Source organism: Anguilla rostrata, chromosome 15 (assembly GCF_018555375.3).
Source record: "Anguilla rostrata isolate EN2019 chromosome 15, ASM1855537v3, whole genome shotgun sequence".
Lineage (NCBI taxonomy): Eukaryota > Metazoa > Chordata > Actinopteri > Anguilliformes > Anguillidae > Anguilla > Anguilla rostrata.
This window is the reverse complement of record NC_057947.1, coordinates 28,719,153-28,739,152: the sequence shown is the minus strand read 5'-3', so window position 1 is coordinate 28,739,152 and position 20,000 is coordinate 28,719,153. Positions and strand designations below refer to the sequence as shown.

The 20,000-nt window shown below is 49.1% G+C and overlaps 2 protein-coding genes across 4 annotated transcripts in view; one reads left to right on the top strand and one right to left on the bottom strand.

Annotated features, from left to right (window-relative positions):
• The window catches only part of tab3 (TGF-beta activated kinase 1 (MAP3K7) binding protein 3), a 15,150-nt gene extending 12,627 nt beyond the window's left edge, over window positions 1-2,523 (top strand). For all 3 annotated transcript variants that reach the window (XM_064310688.1, XM_064310687.1, XM_064310689.1), the window contains exon 7: window positions 494-2,523. In XM_064310688.1, the coding sequence (XP_064166758.1) occupies window positions 494-642 (149 nt within the window). In that variant the 3' untranslated portion in view covers window positions 643-2,523. The remainder of the gene's footprint in view (window positions 1-493) is intronic.
• Window positions 2,524-2,817: 294 nt separating this feature from the next.
• Window positions 2,818-20,000, bottom strand: part of dmd (dystrophin) — a 192,242-nt gene continuing 175,059 nt past the window's right edge. The window contains exons 70-81 of the mRNA XM_064311559.1: window positions 19,923-20,000; window positions 16,011-16,177; window positions 14,020-14,131; window positions 13,589-13,725; window positions 12,966-13,004; window positions 10,766-10,831; window positions 9,414-9,479; window positions 9,071-9,229; window positions 8,730-8,973; window positions 8,101-8,221; window positions 6,095-6,187; window positions 2,818-4,596 (exon numbers count right to left, since the gene is read on the bottom strand). The exon at window positions 19,923-20,000 is cut by the window's right edge and continues 80 nt beyond it. Of these exons, the coding sequence (XP_064167629.1) occupies window positions 4,499-4,596; window positions 6,095-6,187; window positions 8,101-8,221; window positions 8,730-8,973; window positions 9,071-9,229; window positions 9,414-9,479; window positions 10,766-10,831; window positions 12,966-13,004; window positions 13,589-13,725; window positions 14,020-14,131; window positions 16,011-16,177; window positions 19,923-20,000 (1,380 nt within the window). The 3' untranslated portion in view covers window positions 2,818-4,498. The remainder of the gene's footprint in view (window positions 4,597-6,094; window positions 6,188-8,100; window positions 8,222-8,729; window positions 8,974-9,070; window positions 9,230-9,413; window positions 9,480-10,765; window positions 10,832-12,965; window positions 13,005-13,588; window positions 13,726-14,019; window positions 14,132-16,010; window positions 16,178-19,922) is intronic.

The window sequence follows — 20,000 nt, the reverse complement described above, 5'->3', positions numbered from 1 at the left end:
TATACGTGTCTATGTGCTGTACAGAGTCTGTGTGTGTATAGATGTATATGTGCTGTACAGTGTGTGTGTTTGCTCTGGAGTCTGTGTGTGTGTAGATGTTTATACGTGTCTATGTGCTGTACAGAGTCTGTGTGTGTATAGATGTATTATGTGCTGGTACGTGTGTTTTGTGTTTGGCTCTGGTGTTGTGTGTGTATAGATGTTTATAGGTGTCTATTGTGTGTTGCCAGAGTCTGTGTGTGTGTAGATGTTTATACATGGCTATGTGCTGTGGAGTCTGTTCTGCTGTAAAGTCTGTGTGTGTATAGATGTTTATGCGCTGTACAGTGTGTGTTTGCTCTAGAGTCTGTGTGTGTATAGATGTTTATATGTGTCTACGTGCTGTAGAGTGTATGTGTGTGTGTTCTGCTCTAGAGTCTGTGTGTATAGATGTTTATACGTGTCTACGTGCTGTGGAGTCTGTTCTGCTGCTGAGTGTGCTCCTGTCCCACAGACGGAGGGGGCAGCTCCAAGGCTGCGGGGAGGCCTGCTCCGCGGGACGAGGATTTTGAAGGGGTGCAGTGGAACTGCGAGAGCTGCACCTTCCTCAACCACCCTGCACTGAACCGGTGTGAGCAGTGCGAGATGCCCCGCTACACCTGAGCCACGCCCCCTGCGTCTGAGCCACGCCCCCTGCCTCTGAGCCACGCCCCCTCATGCCTGAGCCACGCCTTCTCGCACCCGACCCATGGCTCATTGTCAGAACCATGCCCCCTTATCCCCTAGCCACGCCCTCTACACCTGACCCGCCCCCCCACCCCCTCAACGGCTGAGCCACGCCCACTACACCTGAGCCACGGCCCGTATGAGGAAGACTACCTCCTACCCCCCCCGCTGCGCATACACCCAGCTCCACCTGACCCAAAACATGCATCCCAACCCCCCCTCCTCCCCCCACTTTCAGAGAGGAGTTGCCTGTGAAGAGAGAGAGAAAAACTCTTCAGAAAAGGAGGGGGGCAGGAAATTTAAGCTAAAGTGGATACCTGTGGAGGTGTGGCCCCAGCTCAGGGAACAGGCAGCATGGGGGTGGGGGTGGGGCGGGGGGTGGTTCAGAGAAGACAGGGGCGTGGCTTGGAACTGGCAACCCTCGGGGTGGTTCATAGAACGAACTGCGTGGGTGTGCTTCAGCGGCCGTGGAGGGGAGGGGGGGGTCCGAACTCCCCCCCACCCCCCATGCCGAAAGAGACTGCAGTGTTTACGTGCCTGGCGTGCACCCGCCAGACGGACTACAGACGGACTGTCGAGGAGCAGCGGGAGTCCAGTAAACCTACACTGTACGCCGTCCCTGCCCTGCAAGGCAAACGACACTAACAGACTCGCGTTCGAATATACTCCTGATTCTGCTCTGCGTTACGCTCTATTGTACACACGCAAGGGGTTTTCCTGTCGGCAGGCTTCAGGTTCCTGTAGTTAATGAAGCACTGGGGCTCCGTGCGGAGCTCGGTGTGTGAATGTACGTATGAATATATCTGTAAGAACGTATATACTCGTCCTCTGTCCACATACGCCTATGAACAATTCAAAAAAAAGCACTGCATCTATTGTGAATTCAGGAACTTCTTAATATCTGCTGTAGTGGGACACACTTAATGTATTCTTCCTTTTTGGTTGCATTGGTGCCTGAAGTGGGCTCGTTTACCCATCGAACCCTATAGCACCTCAGCCCGAATGCAGAAATGAACCTTATTATGCTGGCTGCGCGTGTTCGGGTGGGGTGCTATAGGGCCTGGACAGACTACTATAGGGTTAGAGGAAACCCCTTTGATTGGTTTTGGGTGTGGTATTAGTATTTCTTTTGGGTGGAGGTAATGAAACTAACCCGATATCGCCCCACCTGAATTAGGCCCCTAGGGCCTCAGTCTGCCCCGGTCGGGGTGAAGCAGTGACGGTTGGTCTGTTTTGTTTTGAGGTCATAATGAGTAGTATTGTATAAACAAGGTGTGTGTGTATGTGTGTGTGTGATTGTGTTTTTTTTGTTTGTTTTGTTAATTTTAAATCTTGAAATTTTTCTAATTTTCTGCCCCTCCCTCTGCTGGAAGAGGAGCAAAATGTGGGACTACTCCAGCATTAATGCAGCTGTGGGGAACAGTGCCGCCATTCAACCAACTCCTCCTCCACCAACACCACCCTCTCCCCCTTCACCAACACCACCCTTTCCCCCTTCACCAACACCACCTTCTCTACCACCATTGCTAGCACCTTCCCTCCCACCAACACCACCCCCTCCACTTACACCAACACCTCCCCCTCCTCCACCAACACCACCCCCTCCATCAGCACCCCAACCTCTCCACCTACACCAACACCTCCCCCTCCTGCATCACCACCACCACCACCCTCTCCCCCTCCAACACCTACTTCTCCCACCACCACAGTTGCCACCCCCACCACCTCAACGTCCCCAGCCAGAATCCTGTGAGATTGCAGCCTGGTTTAGCATGTACATAATGTAATATATGTGTCGAAATAAACATACCAGAAGTCTCCCAGTGGCGTTTCTTTACAGGTAAAAGGTCCTGCCCCTGTAAAAACGGGACACCGTTATGTCTCTTCATCTGACAGAATGACAGCAGAGGTCCGATATCAGGTCTGAGGTTGTCTATAATCTTCCCTGAACCTGGTCTGACAATACTTTCCACTTTCTCAGGGACTTTTTATCAACACCCTGGACTATACTGATCTGACAGGTGAAAATGAGTAATGCTTAAGCTGTTCTTTTGGAGAAAAAAAAACCCCTGTCATAGAACAGAACAACAGGAATGATGCGACAAGAAAAGGTTAACATAACTGCGTGCTTTATTGATATACACAGTAAAGCTATTTATATTACAGTAGTAAGGCATATATTTGGTGGCATTTGATATGTTTCGAAGGAAAATGTGTAACATGAGATTTTTTTAAAATAAAGACAAAAATGATATTGGGGTTAGAGATGAATATATGAAATATCTGAAAACATCCTGGAACATGCCGTCACCACGAGAGGCGTCAGTCAGGTTTACTCATTTTTAATCAGATTATACAACAAAATTAATGGTTATATTTAGTACTTCGTGATTAAATAGGTAATGCTTGCCCTTTCGAAGCAACAATAAAGCAAAAACTAAAATGCATCTCGGAAAAGGGTGCAGTGTTATTAACGAAAGTAGTGAGTGTATTCAGATTCCATCTCCGTGACACTAACAAACAAAAAAACAAAAGCAAAAACAATGTATTTAGAAATACAATGTTTGAACAAGAACACAGACAAGATGGAGAAGAAGGACACATTAAAAGTCTAAGACAATGGCTGAATTCAGTTTAGATGCTTTAAGATGGTAATTTCACTGAAATCTCGCTGAGGCGTAATGGAGAACTGGACAGAATACCGAAAGTACGGAGTACCGAAGAAACTGAGGTAGAACTTGCATGACTGGAAGAATGGGCAGGGATCTGCGCAGAGCAACACACTCCTCTTCCACGTGTCCATCTCTCAGTGTGCTTGGAAAAGACTAAATTCCAACAAAATAATCTCTTCTGTGACCGAAAAAAACAAACGTACACCCCCCCCCTCTGCTTTCAAGCACAACATTCGGTACAAGTTATCACTTTTCAATCTCACCTTCAACAGATTTCAGACACATCCGAAAAGAACCAAGTCTCCCTTTCTCATCCTTTTGAAAACAATACGTTATCGATTCTTGATTATAAAAAATCTTTCGAAAGGGTTTTTTTCAAAGATACTACTTCGCAATGAATCTAAACACAAAAGGGAAAATGTGATTTAACTAGGTGTCGGAGAAAAAAAATGCTCTGCACCAGCTGATCCAGGATCAGCTTACGCAACCATCATGTGAAAACAGCAGGAAGTGATACAAGGTGAGTTATAATACTGCATTTCAAAAAAAGGTGTGGAGCATGCTGGGAAATCAAGAGACAGTGAAGTAAACAGAAAGACCAATGACTTGGGTGAATAATTTGGTAACAATATTGGTGGGGGTTTTATCTAAAGCAAGAACGACAACACTGTTAAGGTGAACGTTTCTCCTTCACACGCACGCGCACACACTCACACACGTACATACACACATCTATAAAGTTGCACAACAAATGCATTGCCTTTAAAAGATTTTTTCATGTTTTTCATAAATAAATGTATGTCATATAAAGCGTCCTTTAGTTTACAATCTTTTTAATTGTTACAAACTTTTTTTTTTGAACGATCTGAAATGTGCTCCATACAAAGAAACAGCAAATCATTTCACACACATTTCCGAAGTGTTTTGTACAATTGCATAGAAGTGTAAAAACCTGCCTTTGTTAATAAAACAATTTTTAGACTTAAGAAACTACTGAATTCTACAAGTTTGTAACCATGATCTTTGACAAAAATAGATGTATTTTTCTCTTTGTAAAGGTGTCCAGTCCAGTTGTTTTGACTATAAAAGCATGCTGGGGAGGGAGAGGGGGAGGAGCCGTGTTACTCCGCCCCCGGCTCGTCCGTCATCACACTGACCAGAGACTCCACAGCGCGGCCGAGATCATCCGCCATATGGAACAAGCTGCCCACACCGAGGCCTGGGGGGAGAGAGAGAGAGCTGATCACACACACACACACACACACACATGCGCGCACACACACGCACATATACACACACACTCTACACGTGTCCACACACAAACACACACACATAGACACTGTACACACGGACACGGACACACACACAAACACGCGCACATATGCACATATACACCCACACGCACGCAGTCATATACATACACACGCGCACACACTCACACATATATACACACACACATACTACACACACGGACACACCTATACACACACACACACACTAAACACACACATATACGCAGAACACACACAAAAATCTCACACAGTAAACATTTCAATCTCTTTCCTCCCCTTCTCAAGCCATCAAGCAGAGAGAGAGAGGGGACGGGCGAGAAGTAACATTTTTCCACAAGGAGGTGAAGAACTTCTCAGTCTGTACTCAAGAAGCCCCTCGTTTTTCTCCCTGTCTTTCCAAAACAACTCCGCTTCACGCCTCAGCCGTAACAACGACACTGAATACGTTCAAGTAATCAGGTAACAAATGCTATAAATGTATCAGCTACAAATTAAATGCATTGAATAAAATGATTTTAAAAAATGTACATTTTGACTGTTACAGCTAGCTAGCCTGCTAACAAAAACACAAACCAACCCACCACCAAGTTACCAACTCTCAAATGAGAAAACCATTTATAAAGCGCAAGTCAACTATTTATTTTTTGCCACCGTGGACAGTCGCCTACAGAAAAGGTGCTCTGCGCTACCTGTTAAAATACAACCAGAGATGGTCAGTCTCTGCCTTTCTAAAGCGGCTAGCAGCGTACGCGACTTCACTCCCTTTGGTGGACGTTATGACGAGTCCACAGCTTCACTAGTGTGGCAGCTAACTTGCTAAGTTGCTCAGAAAGGCGCTTGCACTATGCTGTGTAAAAAAACACTCAGCGCTACACGGTCCTGCTGCTCCTGCCCGACGCACAGGCACCAGCAGGACCCCGCGCGCGGCTAAAAGTGCCAGTTCAGCCTCACCCGCGGCTCCACTAAGCCCTGAAACAGAAGAGCAGGGCCTCCACGGGTGGGCTGTCCCGACCCAAGGAAAAAAAGACACTCTCTTAAGTACTAAGGTGTGAAAGGAGGGAAAGAAAAAAAGGAGAAAGAAACAGACCGGAGGAGAGAGAGAGAGAGGAATGATTCTGGAGGTGCGGTAGTGAGCAGTGCCACTGACCTCTCACTGGTTTCCCCGTCGTCCTCCTTCAGCAGAGAACCAAGAGGAGGAGGGTGTACAGAGGGGTGAAGAGAGAGAGAGAAAAGGTGGAGTGAGGGAGGGAAAGAGAGAAAAATGGAGAGCACCGATTCAGTAAGAAGGCAAACGGTTCACTTTAAAGCACTAGTGTGTGTTTGTGTGCGTGTGTGTGTGCGTGCATGTGCATGCGTGTATCCGTACGTGTGTGTGTGTAGGTGTACGATATGTCTTGTTTGCCAGGATGTGTAGCCGTTTCTCACCCTGGCTATGAGGGAAGGAGCTGTTGAGCTGCTCCATCACCTCCTCCAGTCCAGTGCTCGTATCCTGGGTAGGACTGGCCAGCTCGTCCTCACCTGACAGGAAGTAATGAGGATGACAGGCACAGGAAAGGGAGGAGACAAACAGCAGAAGAGACTCATTAATGAGATTAAAAGCTTTTCAGCTGCTTGTTACTACTAATGTGCGAGAAAAAAAATAAACAGAATGGGGCTAGCTTGTTAGCAAATTAGTAAAGTCCAAATAAGGACTTTTTTAAGGGCCAATTTCCCAGACATGGATTAAGCCTAGTGTTAGACTAAAAGAAAAAAATTCAATGAACGTTGAAAGAAGTATTTAATCGAGGACAAGGCTTAATCCATGTCTGGGAGACCAACTCTAAATGTTATACAAATGATCACACAGCCCACCAAGAGAATTTCAGGCGGTGTAACCTGAGAGGGTGTTACACTCACAAACGAGTCAAACAAACAGGGAAGAGGAAATGGACCCGGGAGAGTAATACAAGTACCCGGCAGGTTGACGGTAATATTTCTGATGCACTCAGTGGCTGAAAATTTAAAATGGCAGAACACATCAGCTTGACTAAAAAAAGCACTATATTTCTTATCTCTGATTTAGACACATTTATATTAATCACTCACTGTAAAAGTTACACAAAAACAGTTTCATTTTTAGAAGAGAAGTATCTTATATAATGTATCTTCTTAGAAGCACCAGTTCATGATGCAATGCCCTCCCTATTTAACACTAATAATAATGAAGCACTGGAGTACAAGGGCCAGTCATCTTGTGACCCTGGAAACGAACGTCCTATCGGTGTTTCCCACAGACCCTTGCAATCCTTTTACACACTTTATGTTTGCGCAGGGCTATGGGAACCCCTGTGTAAACTGGCTTGACAGCACATCCATTGTGGGGCCCTTCAGTGTCAACATGTCCTCTGACGTGACCCTCTCAGATCATCTCGGAATTTGGCACAAACCTCCCCCCCATCAATCAGGAATGTTACGCAGACCAAGGGGGGAAAATGCAGCAAAAAATATGAACAAGTCTCCATTTAGGAAGGTTATTCAACTTATTTAAAGGGGCGGTTCCCCCAGAGCAGGGTCCATCCATCTACCAGGTAGTTTCACTAAATTGTGATGAGTTTGAGATATTCTCACCCTGAGAAAACACACTTCACAGGTCCATCTTAACTATTAATGGGTGAAACAACAAAAGCTTCTTACTAGTCTGCCTGCACACGACTTTGCTTAGATACACAGCTGGTGTACTTTGAGAGAAGTAGTAGTTTGATAGATCATTGCAGAAATTAAGCTCTGTAGATGTTCGTAAGTAGCTGTGGGATTATATTTGGAAAGAGATATTTCTGTTGAATTTTTCAAATGTTAATTTTTGTCACTTTGAAGCCACAAGAAGATGGACTAGCGAGGTACGGTTTATCATGGTAAGTAGAAGTGAATATTTAGCAAACTCTTTTCAGCAAAAATACCTGGATGGACAGATACTACATTGGATAAATTGAAACATACCATAATTACATTTTTGGATGAACTGGCCCTTTAAATAAAAAAAACACAAAACCTGTCACTAACAAGGTCTCTAATTGGCTCAGCTCAGTGTGAATTGGGGCTGGGGTGGGGTGTGATATGACTGAAATGCAGGCTCAGTGTGGACTGAAATGCACTGTGCAAAGTGGATTGGGGATAGGGTATGATGTGACTGAAATGCAGGCTCAGTGTGGATTGGGGCTGGGGTGTGATATGATTGAAATGCATTGTGCAGAGTGGATTGGGGATGGGGTATGATGTGACTGAAATGCAGGGCTCAGTGTGGATTGGGGATGGGGTATGATGTGACTGAAATGCAGGGCTCAGTGTGGATTGAAATGCATTGTGCAGAGTGGATTGGGGCTGGGTTGTGATATGACTGAAATACATGGCGCAGAGTAAGAGGCTGCGCTAGCATTAGCGCCCGGCTGGCTCACCCATGGTGTCGGTGGTCTGGCTGGCGGCCACGCGCAGGAGGGGCAGGCTGCTGTCGGAGCGCTGGGAGGACGTGGAGGGCGAGGACAGCGCCGTGCCGTTCAGCTTGGGGTCCGTCTGCGGCTGGTACAGAGACAAGGGCTCGCCATGCTTACTATCTTACACCAGCGTCTCCCACGCTCTCAAAGTGTCACTGAGCTCACAGCTAAATGCAGGAGTCACTGCTTTTCCCTGCCTGTGTCTGTGTCTAATCCCTCTGTGTCTGTAACTCACCCAGCTGCGTGACCGTCTGTAACCTGTCTGTGGGTTCAGCTGTAACCCGTCTGTGTCCATCTGTACCCCGCCTGTGTGTCTGTAACCAGTCTGTGTGTCTGTAACCAGTCTGTGTGTCTGTCTGTAACTTGACTGTGTGTCTGTCTATATCCCATCTGTGTCAGTCTGTAACATGTCTGCGTGTCCGTCTGTAACCAGTCTGTGAGTCTGCCTGTACCACCCACACCTGTGTGTCCGTCTGTAACCTGTCAGTGCCTCCATCCTTAACGTGCCTGTGCGTCTGTAACCTGTCTGTGTGTCTGCCTGTAACCCGTCTGTGTGTCTGTCTGTCTGTCTGCGCTTGGCGCTCCGGTCTCACCTGCTCCAGCAGCTGGCGCAGGCGGTGCAGCTGGGACTCCAGCTGCTTGTTGTGGTCCTCCAGGATCTGCATGCGGGCCTCCAGCCGGCCCTTGTGCTGCCGCAGCAGCTTGGCCTCGGCGATGAGCTCGGCATCCCGCGGGCTCTGGGGTGACACGGGCAGCGCCTCGGGGGGCGAGGGCAGCGGGGACAGGCCCTTGCGGTCGTGGGCCTGCTTCAGGCGGTCGTACTCGGCCTGCAGGTTCCTGAGGGGGCAGGAGACGGCCCCGCGTTAGCCGCCGGGGCCCGGGTTCGACCGAGCCACGCCCTGCCGCGCCGCGGGACGGGCGCGCGCGCACCCACCTGTTCTCCTCCTCCAGGTCGTTGAGGACGCGCTCCAGCTCCCCCCGCTCCTCGCTCTCCAGGGAGATGAGGATCTGGGCGGGGCTGCGGGGCTGGCTCAGGGGGGACTCCTGGTTCAGGCTCTGGCAGTAGTGTTGGATCAGCAGGTGCTCGTCGTCGCTGCAGCGCGGGAAATAGCATCGACCAATCAGAGCAGCCGCAACGCGCCAGTTGCCCAATCAACAATGTGATATTCAGGCAGCCAACCAAATGCCACGGCTGCTCTCAGCCAGCCAACCAATGAAAACCCCACTCCACGTCAGGGAGGAAGGAGGAGGAATGGAGGACGATTAGTACAACTCACATGCTCTCGTTTGGTGAGATGCTGTCATTCAGATAGGAGCCATTTCGGTTTTCCATTTCAGCTAGTCTGTGAACAACAGGACCAGAGGGTAACCAGGAGAATAACACACACTCATGCACACACACACACACCAACAGACACAAACACACACACACCAACAGACACAAACACACACACACACACACACACCAACAGACACAAACACACACACCAACAGACACAAACACACACACACACTCATGCAAACACACAAACACACACCAACAGACACAAACACACAAACACACACACCAACAGACACAAACACACACACACACAACAGACAAACACACACACACCAACAGACACAAACACACACACTCTCATGCAAACGCGCAAACACACAAACACACACACACCAACAGACACAAACACACACACACACACTCATGCAAAACACACAAACACACACACACACCAACAGACACAAACACACACACACTCATACTCATGCACACACAAACACACACACACCAACAGACAAACACACACACACACACACACACTCATGCACACACACAAACACAAAACAGTTATACCATGAAACTGCTGTGTTATAAACGTATCCGCAACAAAGCAATCGCCTTCAAACACCTCTTACTGGTTTTATTACTGCTACTAAAACACTCCTACTGCATTCACGATCCGTGCAGGATTAGTGGCAGTATGCTCATTGTGTTCATCGCCGCAGATTAGTTATCAGTGTTCTCACTGCATCTGCCGTTATTGTGGATTATTCGCTGAAATCACCATCAGTGTCAGATTAGTGTCAGCATTCTCATTATATTCACCATCAACGGGGGACTAATGCAAGAAATCTCCCTCCACTGCTCCGGGTGGGGGGGAGGTGGGGGGGGACTAACAGTCGAGTTTTGGCCTTCACCATCAGTTATTTTCTTACAGTTGTATTAGCGATTTTTCAGCTGCACTAGCGATGCCCCGTTTCATACAGGGGAGTAAAGACAGCAGCCTCTGCGGCCGACGGCTTTCATAAAAAAGAAACTGTCCGAGTCCTTGCAGATTCCGTATCGAACCACACACTGGCTGAACCTTGCGCCCTCATTCATTGACCCCACACTAAACCCCCCTCAGCGCCTGCTCTGAACGCAGGGGGTGAGACGGCCTGGCCGAGCACCCCACTTCCGTTCCACACAAACGCGGCCGGGAGCATTCGCTGCGTTGGGTCGATACCCGGCCAGCCAGTGCGGCGCCTGGCTGGGGGTTCGGCTCGAGCGCTCGCCTAACGCTCCTTGCATGAATGGCATGGGGCCTGAACAAGTCCAGGGTTCGATTATTGAGTGGGAGCGGCTCACCTGCTGGCATAATGCTCGATTCGGGAGTGGGTGTCATCGTGGGACAGCTGGGGAGATGACGCAGGCCTACCGACAGGAAGGAGCCAAAAAAAAACGAAAAGGAGAATTTGAGTCCTTCAGGTATTCAACTGCCGTCGTCTGAATAGAGCTACTCCTTTATAGCTCACCAGTCAGCAGCAGTGCAAAATGAGACATATACTTTAACTCTGTGAACTTGCTATTACCTGTGTCTGACATTTCCATGAGATTCGGTTGTGTTTAAAATAAAAAAAGGCTAATTAAATCTATTTGTGTACAGTGCATCGGTATGCTCTAAATTGCTCGTCAGAAAAAAGGTTTTTAAAACGGGGTTATTTTTGTTCACCTGTCAGAACTCTCTATTCTTATTTCCACTCAGTTGATGCAGTAATTTGCTGGGTGGCATCAGCCTTGTTCAGACTCTCATTAGGCTCCCTTTAATAAATCACCTCCTTGTTCACTGCCGGATGCGATATTACGTGTTCAGCAATAAAAGCATGTAGCACAACTGCTGTACAGGTTGCCAAACCCCGGGCACTGAAAAGGTCCTTTCGAGGGAAAAGAAGACCTCTGCATATGTACTACGTGTCCACTTTCTGTACAGGGGAGCGTGCTCTCAGTTGTCACAACATTCGGCATAATATTCCGTCAATCATCACAGTATTTGCCAACGATAAAAATCGGTTCAGCCGCTTAGAGGGCTTCAAATAGAGCAGCTGGCTCTCTGGAGCCATCGGTCAGCAGCAAGTGGCCCGCCTATAACCAAGTTATCCATTGGGCTATAGAATAAAGAAGAGTTAGCGTGTGTATTCTCATTACCGGTTCCTTCAGGAAGAACGATGAAAAGACTCTATGAGTATGGCATGACGGGGACTGAGGATGAATTACAGAAACCAGTGCTGTTGCCGAGGCACAGGCAGAACACCCACTTTTGGTTACAATGTAGGTAATCACTGTTTTCTCAAAGCAACCGGTTTCAAAGGCAGGAAAATGAGCCTTTTCATGAAAGAGAATGAAATGGCTTGGCAGCAGGAGCACTGTCATGTCCTTTGCACTAGGGGGCAGCAAAGAGCCATCAGTGGAACCTGAATTGAGACGTGTTGGCAGGCAAGACAGGGAAGACCAGAAAGGGAAAAAAATAAGTTAAAATATTAGACCAGCAGGTTGATGAATTTGCTGGTGTCTAAATGTAAGCACTGGAAGACAATGATTGAGTGATTTTTTTATTTTTTACTGTTCTATGGGGCAAGTTGAGCCATCGCCTCTCAAATTTCAGACAATTCCAGACAAATTCTCAAGCATTAATGTCAAATTCTGATGTTCGCATATATATCACTCGCACAAAAGCTCACATATGCTTTCTTTAATAGTAATAAAAAGAGAGAGAAGGCGAGGACGAGTGACAGTGAGTGGGTGGGGGGGGGGGGCCGGAGGGCATCTCTACGTCTACCACTAGGGGGCAGTGTAGCCCCTGGGTACTGTAAAGTGGTGGCTCTCTTGCAATCTCAGTCAGGCTTCTCACGGGTCACATGGCAAATTCCTCTTCTGAGTAAGCGGTAAACGAGGCTACCATTTCCAGCTCCAGCTGTTTGCACGATCGGTTTGAGATGCTTGGGAAAGTGGAAATAAAGAGGCCCTTTGGTGAATTAGGGGGTTTGGGGTTAAATAAGGGAGGACATGCATCCCGTTGATTGGTGTAAGAGGTTATAATATTAATGCAATCTGATGCTACATGCAGACCCAGACACAAAGGAAATGAAAACAAGGGCTCTGTGCAGAAGTGAAGGAGCATGAAGCAGGTGACTGAGCAACAAACAGGTGTGTGTGTGCGTGTGTGTGTGAGAGAGTGTTTGTGTGTATGTGTGTGGGCGTGTGTAAGACAGTGTTAGTGTGTATGAGCGTGTGTGTGTGTGCACACGTGCATGCATGCCTGCGTGTATGTGTGCCAGCGCGCCTATATGTGCGTACCCGCATGTGTGTGTGTGTGTGTGTGCGCGTACCTGTGAATGCCTGTCAGTGCCTGTGTGTAGGTGCGTACCCGCATGTGAGTGGGTGTATGTGTGTGTACGTGCGTGCGTGCGTGCATATGTGTGCGTGTGTATGCGTGCGAGTGCCGGTGTGTGTGTGTGCATGTGTGTGTGTGAGTGATGCAGTGCCTTGGTCAGCTGCTCGGAGTACTCACGCATAATCTACAGGCCAGAAGTTGATCAGTGTAACAGGACTGCAAGACAAAAAACGTGAGATGAAGACAGGGGGCAGCAGCGAGACACTTTTTTTAAAGGAGCAAAACCACAGTGCATGATGGGAATAACACATACAGGAGGAGCAGCTGGAGAGCGCACTCGCACACACACACCCCCAAGCACGCACGCATGCACACACACACCCAGACACACGCACATGCGCGCACACACACACACCGAGACACACGCACACGCACGCACACACACACACACACACACACACACACACACACACGCACGCACGCACGCACATGCGCACACACACACCCAGACACACGCACACGCACGCACACACGCGCACACACACACACACACACACCCAGACACACGCACATGCGCACACACACACCCAGACACACACACACGCACGCACACACGCACCCTCTCCAATGCTCCAGACTGGCTACACCTGAGTGTACTGCATGACAAATGGTGCAAATCATAGATTCAGAGTGAGAATAATCTGGATGGTGACCGGATGTTAGCGTGCGTCAGCAGGAGGACAGAGGAGGAGCGCCGTGGGGAGGACGGCGGGGAGGCGCGCGCGGGGGCGCTAGCTCACGTCTCCATGTTGTCTCCCTCCAGAACGCTCTGCACAGGCAGGTATCCCATCCTGGGGTGCTTGGCAAAGTAGCGTTTCGTCCTGAATTTGTTTTTCAGCACCTTGGCAAAGTCCCGCACGTCTTCCCCAGAAGTCGTCTGAAAAAGACAAGGGTTCCAACGATGAGCCAGCCGCTCGTCCCGAACGAGGTCAAACCACGTGCGCACACACGCACACACACACGCACACACACACACACACACACACACACACACACACACGCAAACACACACACGCGCACACACACGCGCGCACACACACACACACACACTCAGCACCCCTCTCTCTCACACACAGAGACACAAGCTCTCAAACATACGTGTTTCCGTCTGTCTCACGCACGCACGTTAAGATCTACGCGGCCTGCTCGTATCAGAAGCGGTGGGACGTACCGGAGTGCAGTACTCCACCATCGGGTATTGCATTTTGTGTCCCTTGGCGACGCGTCCGGAGAAGAAACAGCTTTGGCAGATGTCATAATTAAAGTGCTTTAAGCTTCGGTACCTGCAGAACAGACAGAGAGAGCAGAGATGGGCTGTATTACAGACAGAGAGAGCAGAGGTGGGCTGTATTACAGACAGAGAGAGCAGAGGTGGGCTGTATTACAGACAGAGAGAGCAGAGATGGGCTGTATTACAGACAGAGAGAGCAGAGGTGGGCTGTATTACAGACAGAGAGAGCAGAGATGGGCTGTATTACAGACAGAGAGAGCAGAGATGGGCTGTATTACAGACAGAGAGAGCAGAGGTGGGCTGTATTACAGACAGACAGAGAGAGCAGAGGTGGGCTGTATTACAGACAGAGAGAGCAGAGGTGGGCTGTATTACAGACAGAGAGAGCAGAGATGGGCTGTATTACAGACAGAGAGAGCAGAGATGGGCTGTATTACAGACAGACAGAGAGAGCAGAGGTGGGCTGTATTACAGACAGAGAGAGCAGAGATGGGCTGTATTACAGACAGAGAGAGCAGAGATGGGCTGTATTACAGACAGAGAGAGCAGAGGTGGGCTGTATTACAGACAGAGAGAGCAGAGATGGGCTGTATTACAGACAGAGAGAGCAGAGATGGGCTGTATTACAGACAGAGAGAGCAGAGATGGGCTGTATTACAGACAGAGAGAGCAGAGATGGGCTGTATTACAGACAGACAGAGAGAGCAGAGGTGGGCTGTATTACAGACAGAGAGAGCAGAGATGGGCTGTATTACAGACAGAGAGAGCAGAGGTGGGCTGTATTACAGACAGAGAGAGCAGAGATGGGCTGTATTACAGACAGAGAGAGCAGAGATGGGCTGTATTACAGACAGACAGAGAGAGCAGAGATGGGCTGTATTACAGACAGACAGAGAGAGCAGAGGTGGGCTGTATTACAGACAGAGAGAGCAGAGATGGGCTGTATTACAGACAGAGAGAGCAGAGATGGGCTGTATTACAGACAGAGAGAGCAGAGATGGGCTGTATTACAGACAGAGAGAGCAGAGGTGGGCTGTATTACAGACAGAGAGAGCAGAGGTGGGCTGTATTACAGACAGAGAGAGCAGAGGTGGGCTGTATTACAGACAGAGAGAGCAGAGGTGGGCTGGCATGTGCTGGCAGTGCAGCGGGAATACAAGGCAGACAGAAGCTCAGCTGAAGCTGATGAAGGGAGGAAGCTCAGGACCTAAAGAGGACGCAGAGGCTGGGAAAGGGCCCGGGCAAGGTGGGGCAGGGCAGGGCTCTGCACCTGATAGGGTGACTGGTTTGTGGGTGCTGTGTTTATGTTGATCAGGGTTGGTGATGGGTGTAGGGTTGGGGGCAGTAACTGAAGAGGTGACGGGTGTAGGGTTGGGGTGGAGCTCAGTGACTGCAGAGGTGACGGGTGTAGGGTTGGGGGCAGTAACTGCAGAGGTGACGGGTGTAGGGTTGGGGTGGAGCTCAGTGACTGCAGAGGTGACGGGTGTAGGGTTGGGGGCAGTAACTGAAGAGGTGACGGGTGTAGGGTTGGGGTGGAGCTCAGTGACTGCAGAGGTGACGGGTGTAGGGTTGGGGGCAGTAACTGAAGAGGTGGTGGGTGTAGGGTTGGGGTGGAGCTCAGTAACTGCAGAGGTGACGGGTGTAGGGTTGGGGTGGAGCTCAGTGACTGAAGAGGTGACGGGTGTAGGGTTGCGGTGGAGCTCAGTAACTGCAGAGGTGACGGGTGCCAGGTTGGGGTGGAGCTCAGTGACTGCAGAGGTGACGGGTGTAGGGTTTAGTAGAGCAGGGTGGAGCTCAGTAACTGCAGAGGTGACGGGTGTAGGGTTGGGGGCAGTAACTGAAGAGGTGACGGGTGTAGGGTTGGGGTGGAGCTCAGTAACTGCAGAGGTGACGGGTGTAGGGTTGGAGCAGAGCAGGGCGGAGCTCGGTACCTGAAGCCGATGATGGGGCACTCCTTGCAGATGTTGCACTTGGCCTGGTGCTTGGCGGTCTCCGCCGCCGCCACGCGGTGCAGCACCGGCAGCCACACCATGGACTGAGGCTCCAGCCGCATCCAATCCAGGAACACCGCCGCCTCCAGCTCCGGCTTGTTATTGGCCTGTTCGCACAGACAGGAAGACACGCCCAGCGGTCCAGTCGCACCTTCTTCTGTCACAATACACGCTGCCGTTATTAAGTCTACATTGCACTTATCGATTATAAACGGGCCTCTGGCCTTCTTGGAGCTACCGCATTGTGTACTCCTGAGAGTGACACTGCTCAACCACACTGCTGTTCACTACTGTCTGTCGCTCTGGATAAGAGCGTCTGCTAAACGTTTGTAATGTAAGGTAAAGTAAAGTAATGTAATGTAAGGTAATGTAATGTAATGTAAAGTAATGTAAAGTAATGTAAGGTAATGTAATGTAAGGTAATGTAATGTAATGTAAGGTAATGTAATGTAATGTAATGTAAAGTAATGTAATGTAATGTAATGTAATGTATAGTAATGTAATGTAAAGTAATGTAAGGTAATGTAAGGTAATGTGATGTGATGTAATTATCTACTCAGGAAGCAGGACAAAGCACCTGACCCTGCCTATTTTTAACTCTTCGCTCTTTCCCTCCCCTTTTTCTCCACCGGCTTTGGAACGGCCAATCGCGTTCATCGTTCACCTCCGAACGCGTCGGTTACGATCCGGTACGGTAGCGGAGACGCCGACGCGCCCGACGGCACCGCCGGCGCAGCGGCGCGGGCCCGTAACCACGAGCACAGGTGCATCCCCGGCTGGGCCCCAGCCGCCGTATCCCCGAGCAACCACTTAACCCGCGGCAACCTCGGCAAGAGGGGAGTCAGCACCGGGCCGCGCTATTGGACCAGCATGCAACGCGCTACCCTACGCCAGGCCGTCCGCCAGGCAGACAAAACAAACATTACAACACTCGCAAGCGTGTCACGAGAGCGGCCTTTTACACAAGCACGCTCGTGCACCGAGGCAAATTCTCCCTCGAACAGACGCTGAGAAGTCCCTGCATGCGTCTATGAATGCAGACCGACCCTTGCAGACAGTCTCGGACCACAAACCCGCGTTTCCGACACCATTATAAACAGCAGCGGCTCACCGCAGCACCAGAGATCAGGAACGCCACTACGGACCCTCAGACTGAGCTACAGTGTGCAGGTTTCCTCACGAGACGCTCAGTCTGATACTCTGTGTGGCAAACTTCGAGCTACGCTGCCAAACACTTACTGTTGGGTTCTGAGGTTCAAGCTTTCGAACACGACAAAAAAATCTGAAACGGGCACTCTATCAAGACGGTGACACAGTGCATTACCGACAATTCGACAAGGATTCTGAAGAAACAGGTAAGCTCAAGTAACACTTCATGATGGAGCGGTGTTGTTGTTTCAAGGAATGTTTCACCAAACTGATCATTTATGGACGAACAATAACTTCAACGCAATAATTGCCTAACATTAGAGTTAAGAAGTCGTCTTGTTATGGGTTGTCTCCTATCAATACCCATCCAAAATCTATCACAAGCTAACTAGCTAGCAAAGTAACATCAGCCAGTCAGCCAAAACAAGCATTATGTTAATGTTATTTCCAGATGTACATAATTTGATTGAAAGCCTTCTTGACATTGATTCCATAATTTTTTTTCCCCCTGGTGTAAGATGAGCACTTAAAAATGTTTACTAGCTGAATCCATAAAGCACGGATACTCGAACCTGGTCCTCAGACCCAAATCCGGCCCTGTTTTTCAATTTCTCCCGGGTAATAAACGGAACATTTACTGCTACTGATTGGCCAGCCGGTCTTCACACCTGACTCCCAGGTAAAGGGAGGGCAGGAAAACCAGCAGTTCTGGGCTCTGGAGGACCCTTTTCTGAGTAGCAGGGCCATAAAGCGCACCAAGCGAGAGTCAGCATCACGTGGTGGATGTTTGTGTACATAAACGCATTACTTCTCAAAATGGCAGGGGGAAAAGCAGGCTGTGTACGAGCCGAGAGATGAGGGCATTTATCACCCTCATATTATTACAGTGTGGCATATATGCTGTCTCATCAAAATTCATGGGCTTTAAAATGTAATACACTGCCGCCTGACAAAAGCTGCCTCTCTCTCTCCCACACACACACACACACACACACACACACTCACACACAGACACACACACACACACACACACACACACACTCGCACACACACACAGTCGCACTCTCACACACACACACTTACACTCACGCACACACAAGCATGAAAAACACACACTTGCACTCACACACACAGACACACTCGCACAATCACACACACACAGTCGCACTCTCTCACACACTTACACTCGCGCACACACAAGCATAAAAAACACACACTTGCACTCACACACACACACTCTCTCACACACACTTGCACACACACACACACACACAAGCATAAAAACACTCACACTCGCACTCTCTCACACACACACACACACACACACACTCACACGTACACACACACCTGTGATGCAGTGCTGCACTCCTCTGTACTTGTGTGAGAGTACAGAGAGAGAAAGGGAAGTTCCCAGGGTAGACTTTGCCAAGAAACGAGATTATTGGATGAATCGGAAATTCCTTCCTGTAGCCCCAAACGAATACCTGAACCACTTCAGCAACACTCCAAAACCTCTTCACATCCTCCTCTCCTCCACCACCCTCCTCTCTTTCCTTCCTGCGTATTCTCCCCACTCTCACTCTCTCAATCCAACTTTTGGTATTCATTTGTGTGTGCAAGGTACATATATGGTGTGTGACAGTCGTTTAAGGGAGAGTCTTGCATGTGAGCTGTGTGGTATGATAGAATGTTGAGTGTATGTGTGTGGTATGAGTGTGTGTAATGGGGTACGTGTGTGTTTGTGTGCCCGTGGTATGAGAGTGTAATAGTGTGCATGTGTGTGACATGAGTGTGTGTAACGGGGTGTGTGTGTGACACGAGTGTGTAATGATGTGTGTGCGTGTGCGGAATGAGAGTATGTAACGGGGTGTGTATGTGTGTGGTATGAGTGTGTGTAATGGTGTGTGTGTGTGTGTGTGTGTGTGTAGTATGAGTGTGTAATGGTGTAGGTGTGTGTGTGTGTGGTATGAGTGTGTAATGGTGTGTGTGTGTGTGTGTGTGTAGTATGAGCGTGTAATGGTGTGTGTGTGTGTGTGTGGTATGAGTGTGTAATGGTGTAGGTGTGTGTGGTATGAGTGTGTGATGGTGTGGGTGTGTGTGTATGTGTGTGGTATGAGTGTGTAATGGTGTGCGTGTGTGTGGTATGAGTGTGTGTAATGGTGTGTGTGTGTGTGTGTAGTATGAGCGTGTAATGGAGTGGGTGTGGTATAAGTGCGTAACGGCGTGTGTATGTGTGTGGTATGAGTGTGTGTAATGGTGTGTGTGTGTGTGTGTAGTATGAGCGTGTAATGGAGTGGGTGTGGTATAAGTGCGTAACGGCGTGTGTATGTGTGTGGTATGAGTGTGTGTAATGGTGTGTGTGTGTGTGTGTGTGTGTAGTATGAGTGTGTAATGGTGTGTGTGTGTGTAGTATGAGTGTGTAATGGTGTGGGTGTGGTATAAGTGCGTAACGGCGTGTGTATGTGTGTGGTATGAGTGTGTGTAATGGTGTGTGTGTGTGTGTGTGTGTGTAGTATGAGTGTGTAATGGTGTGTGTGTGTGTAGTATGAGCGTGTAATGGTGTGTATGTGTGTGGTATGAGTGTGTGTAATGGTGTGGGTGTGTGCGTATGTGTGTGGTATGAGCGTGTAATGGTGTGGGTGTGGTATAAGTGCGTAACGGCGTGTGTGCAGGGTTTTGGGGGGTTTGGGGGGGGGGACTTACGAACTGGAAGCAGCTGCGGACGCTGGGCTCGATGTTGCTCCCCCCGAAGGACGCCACCTCGCCCAGCTGGCGGGGGAT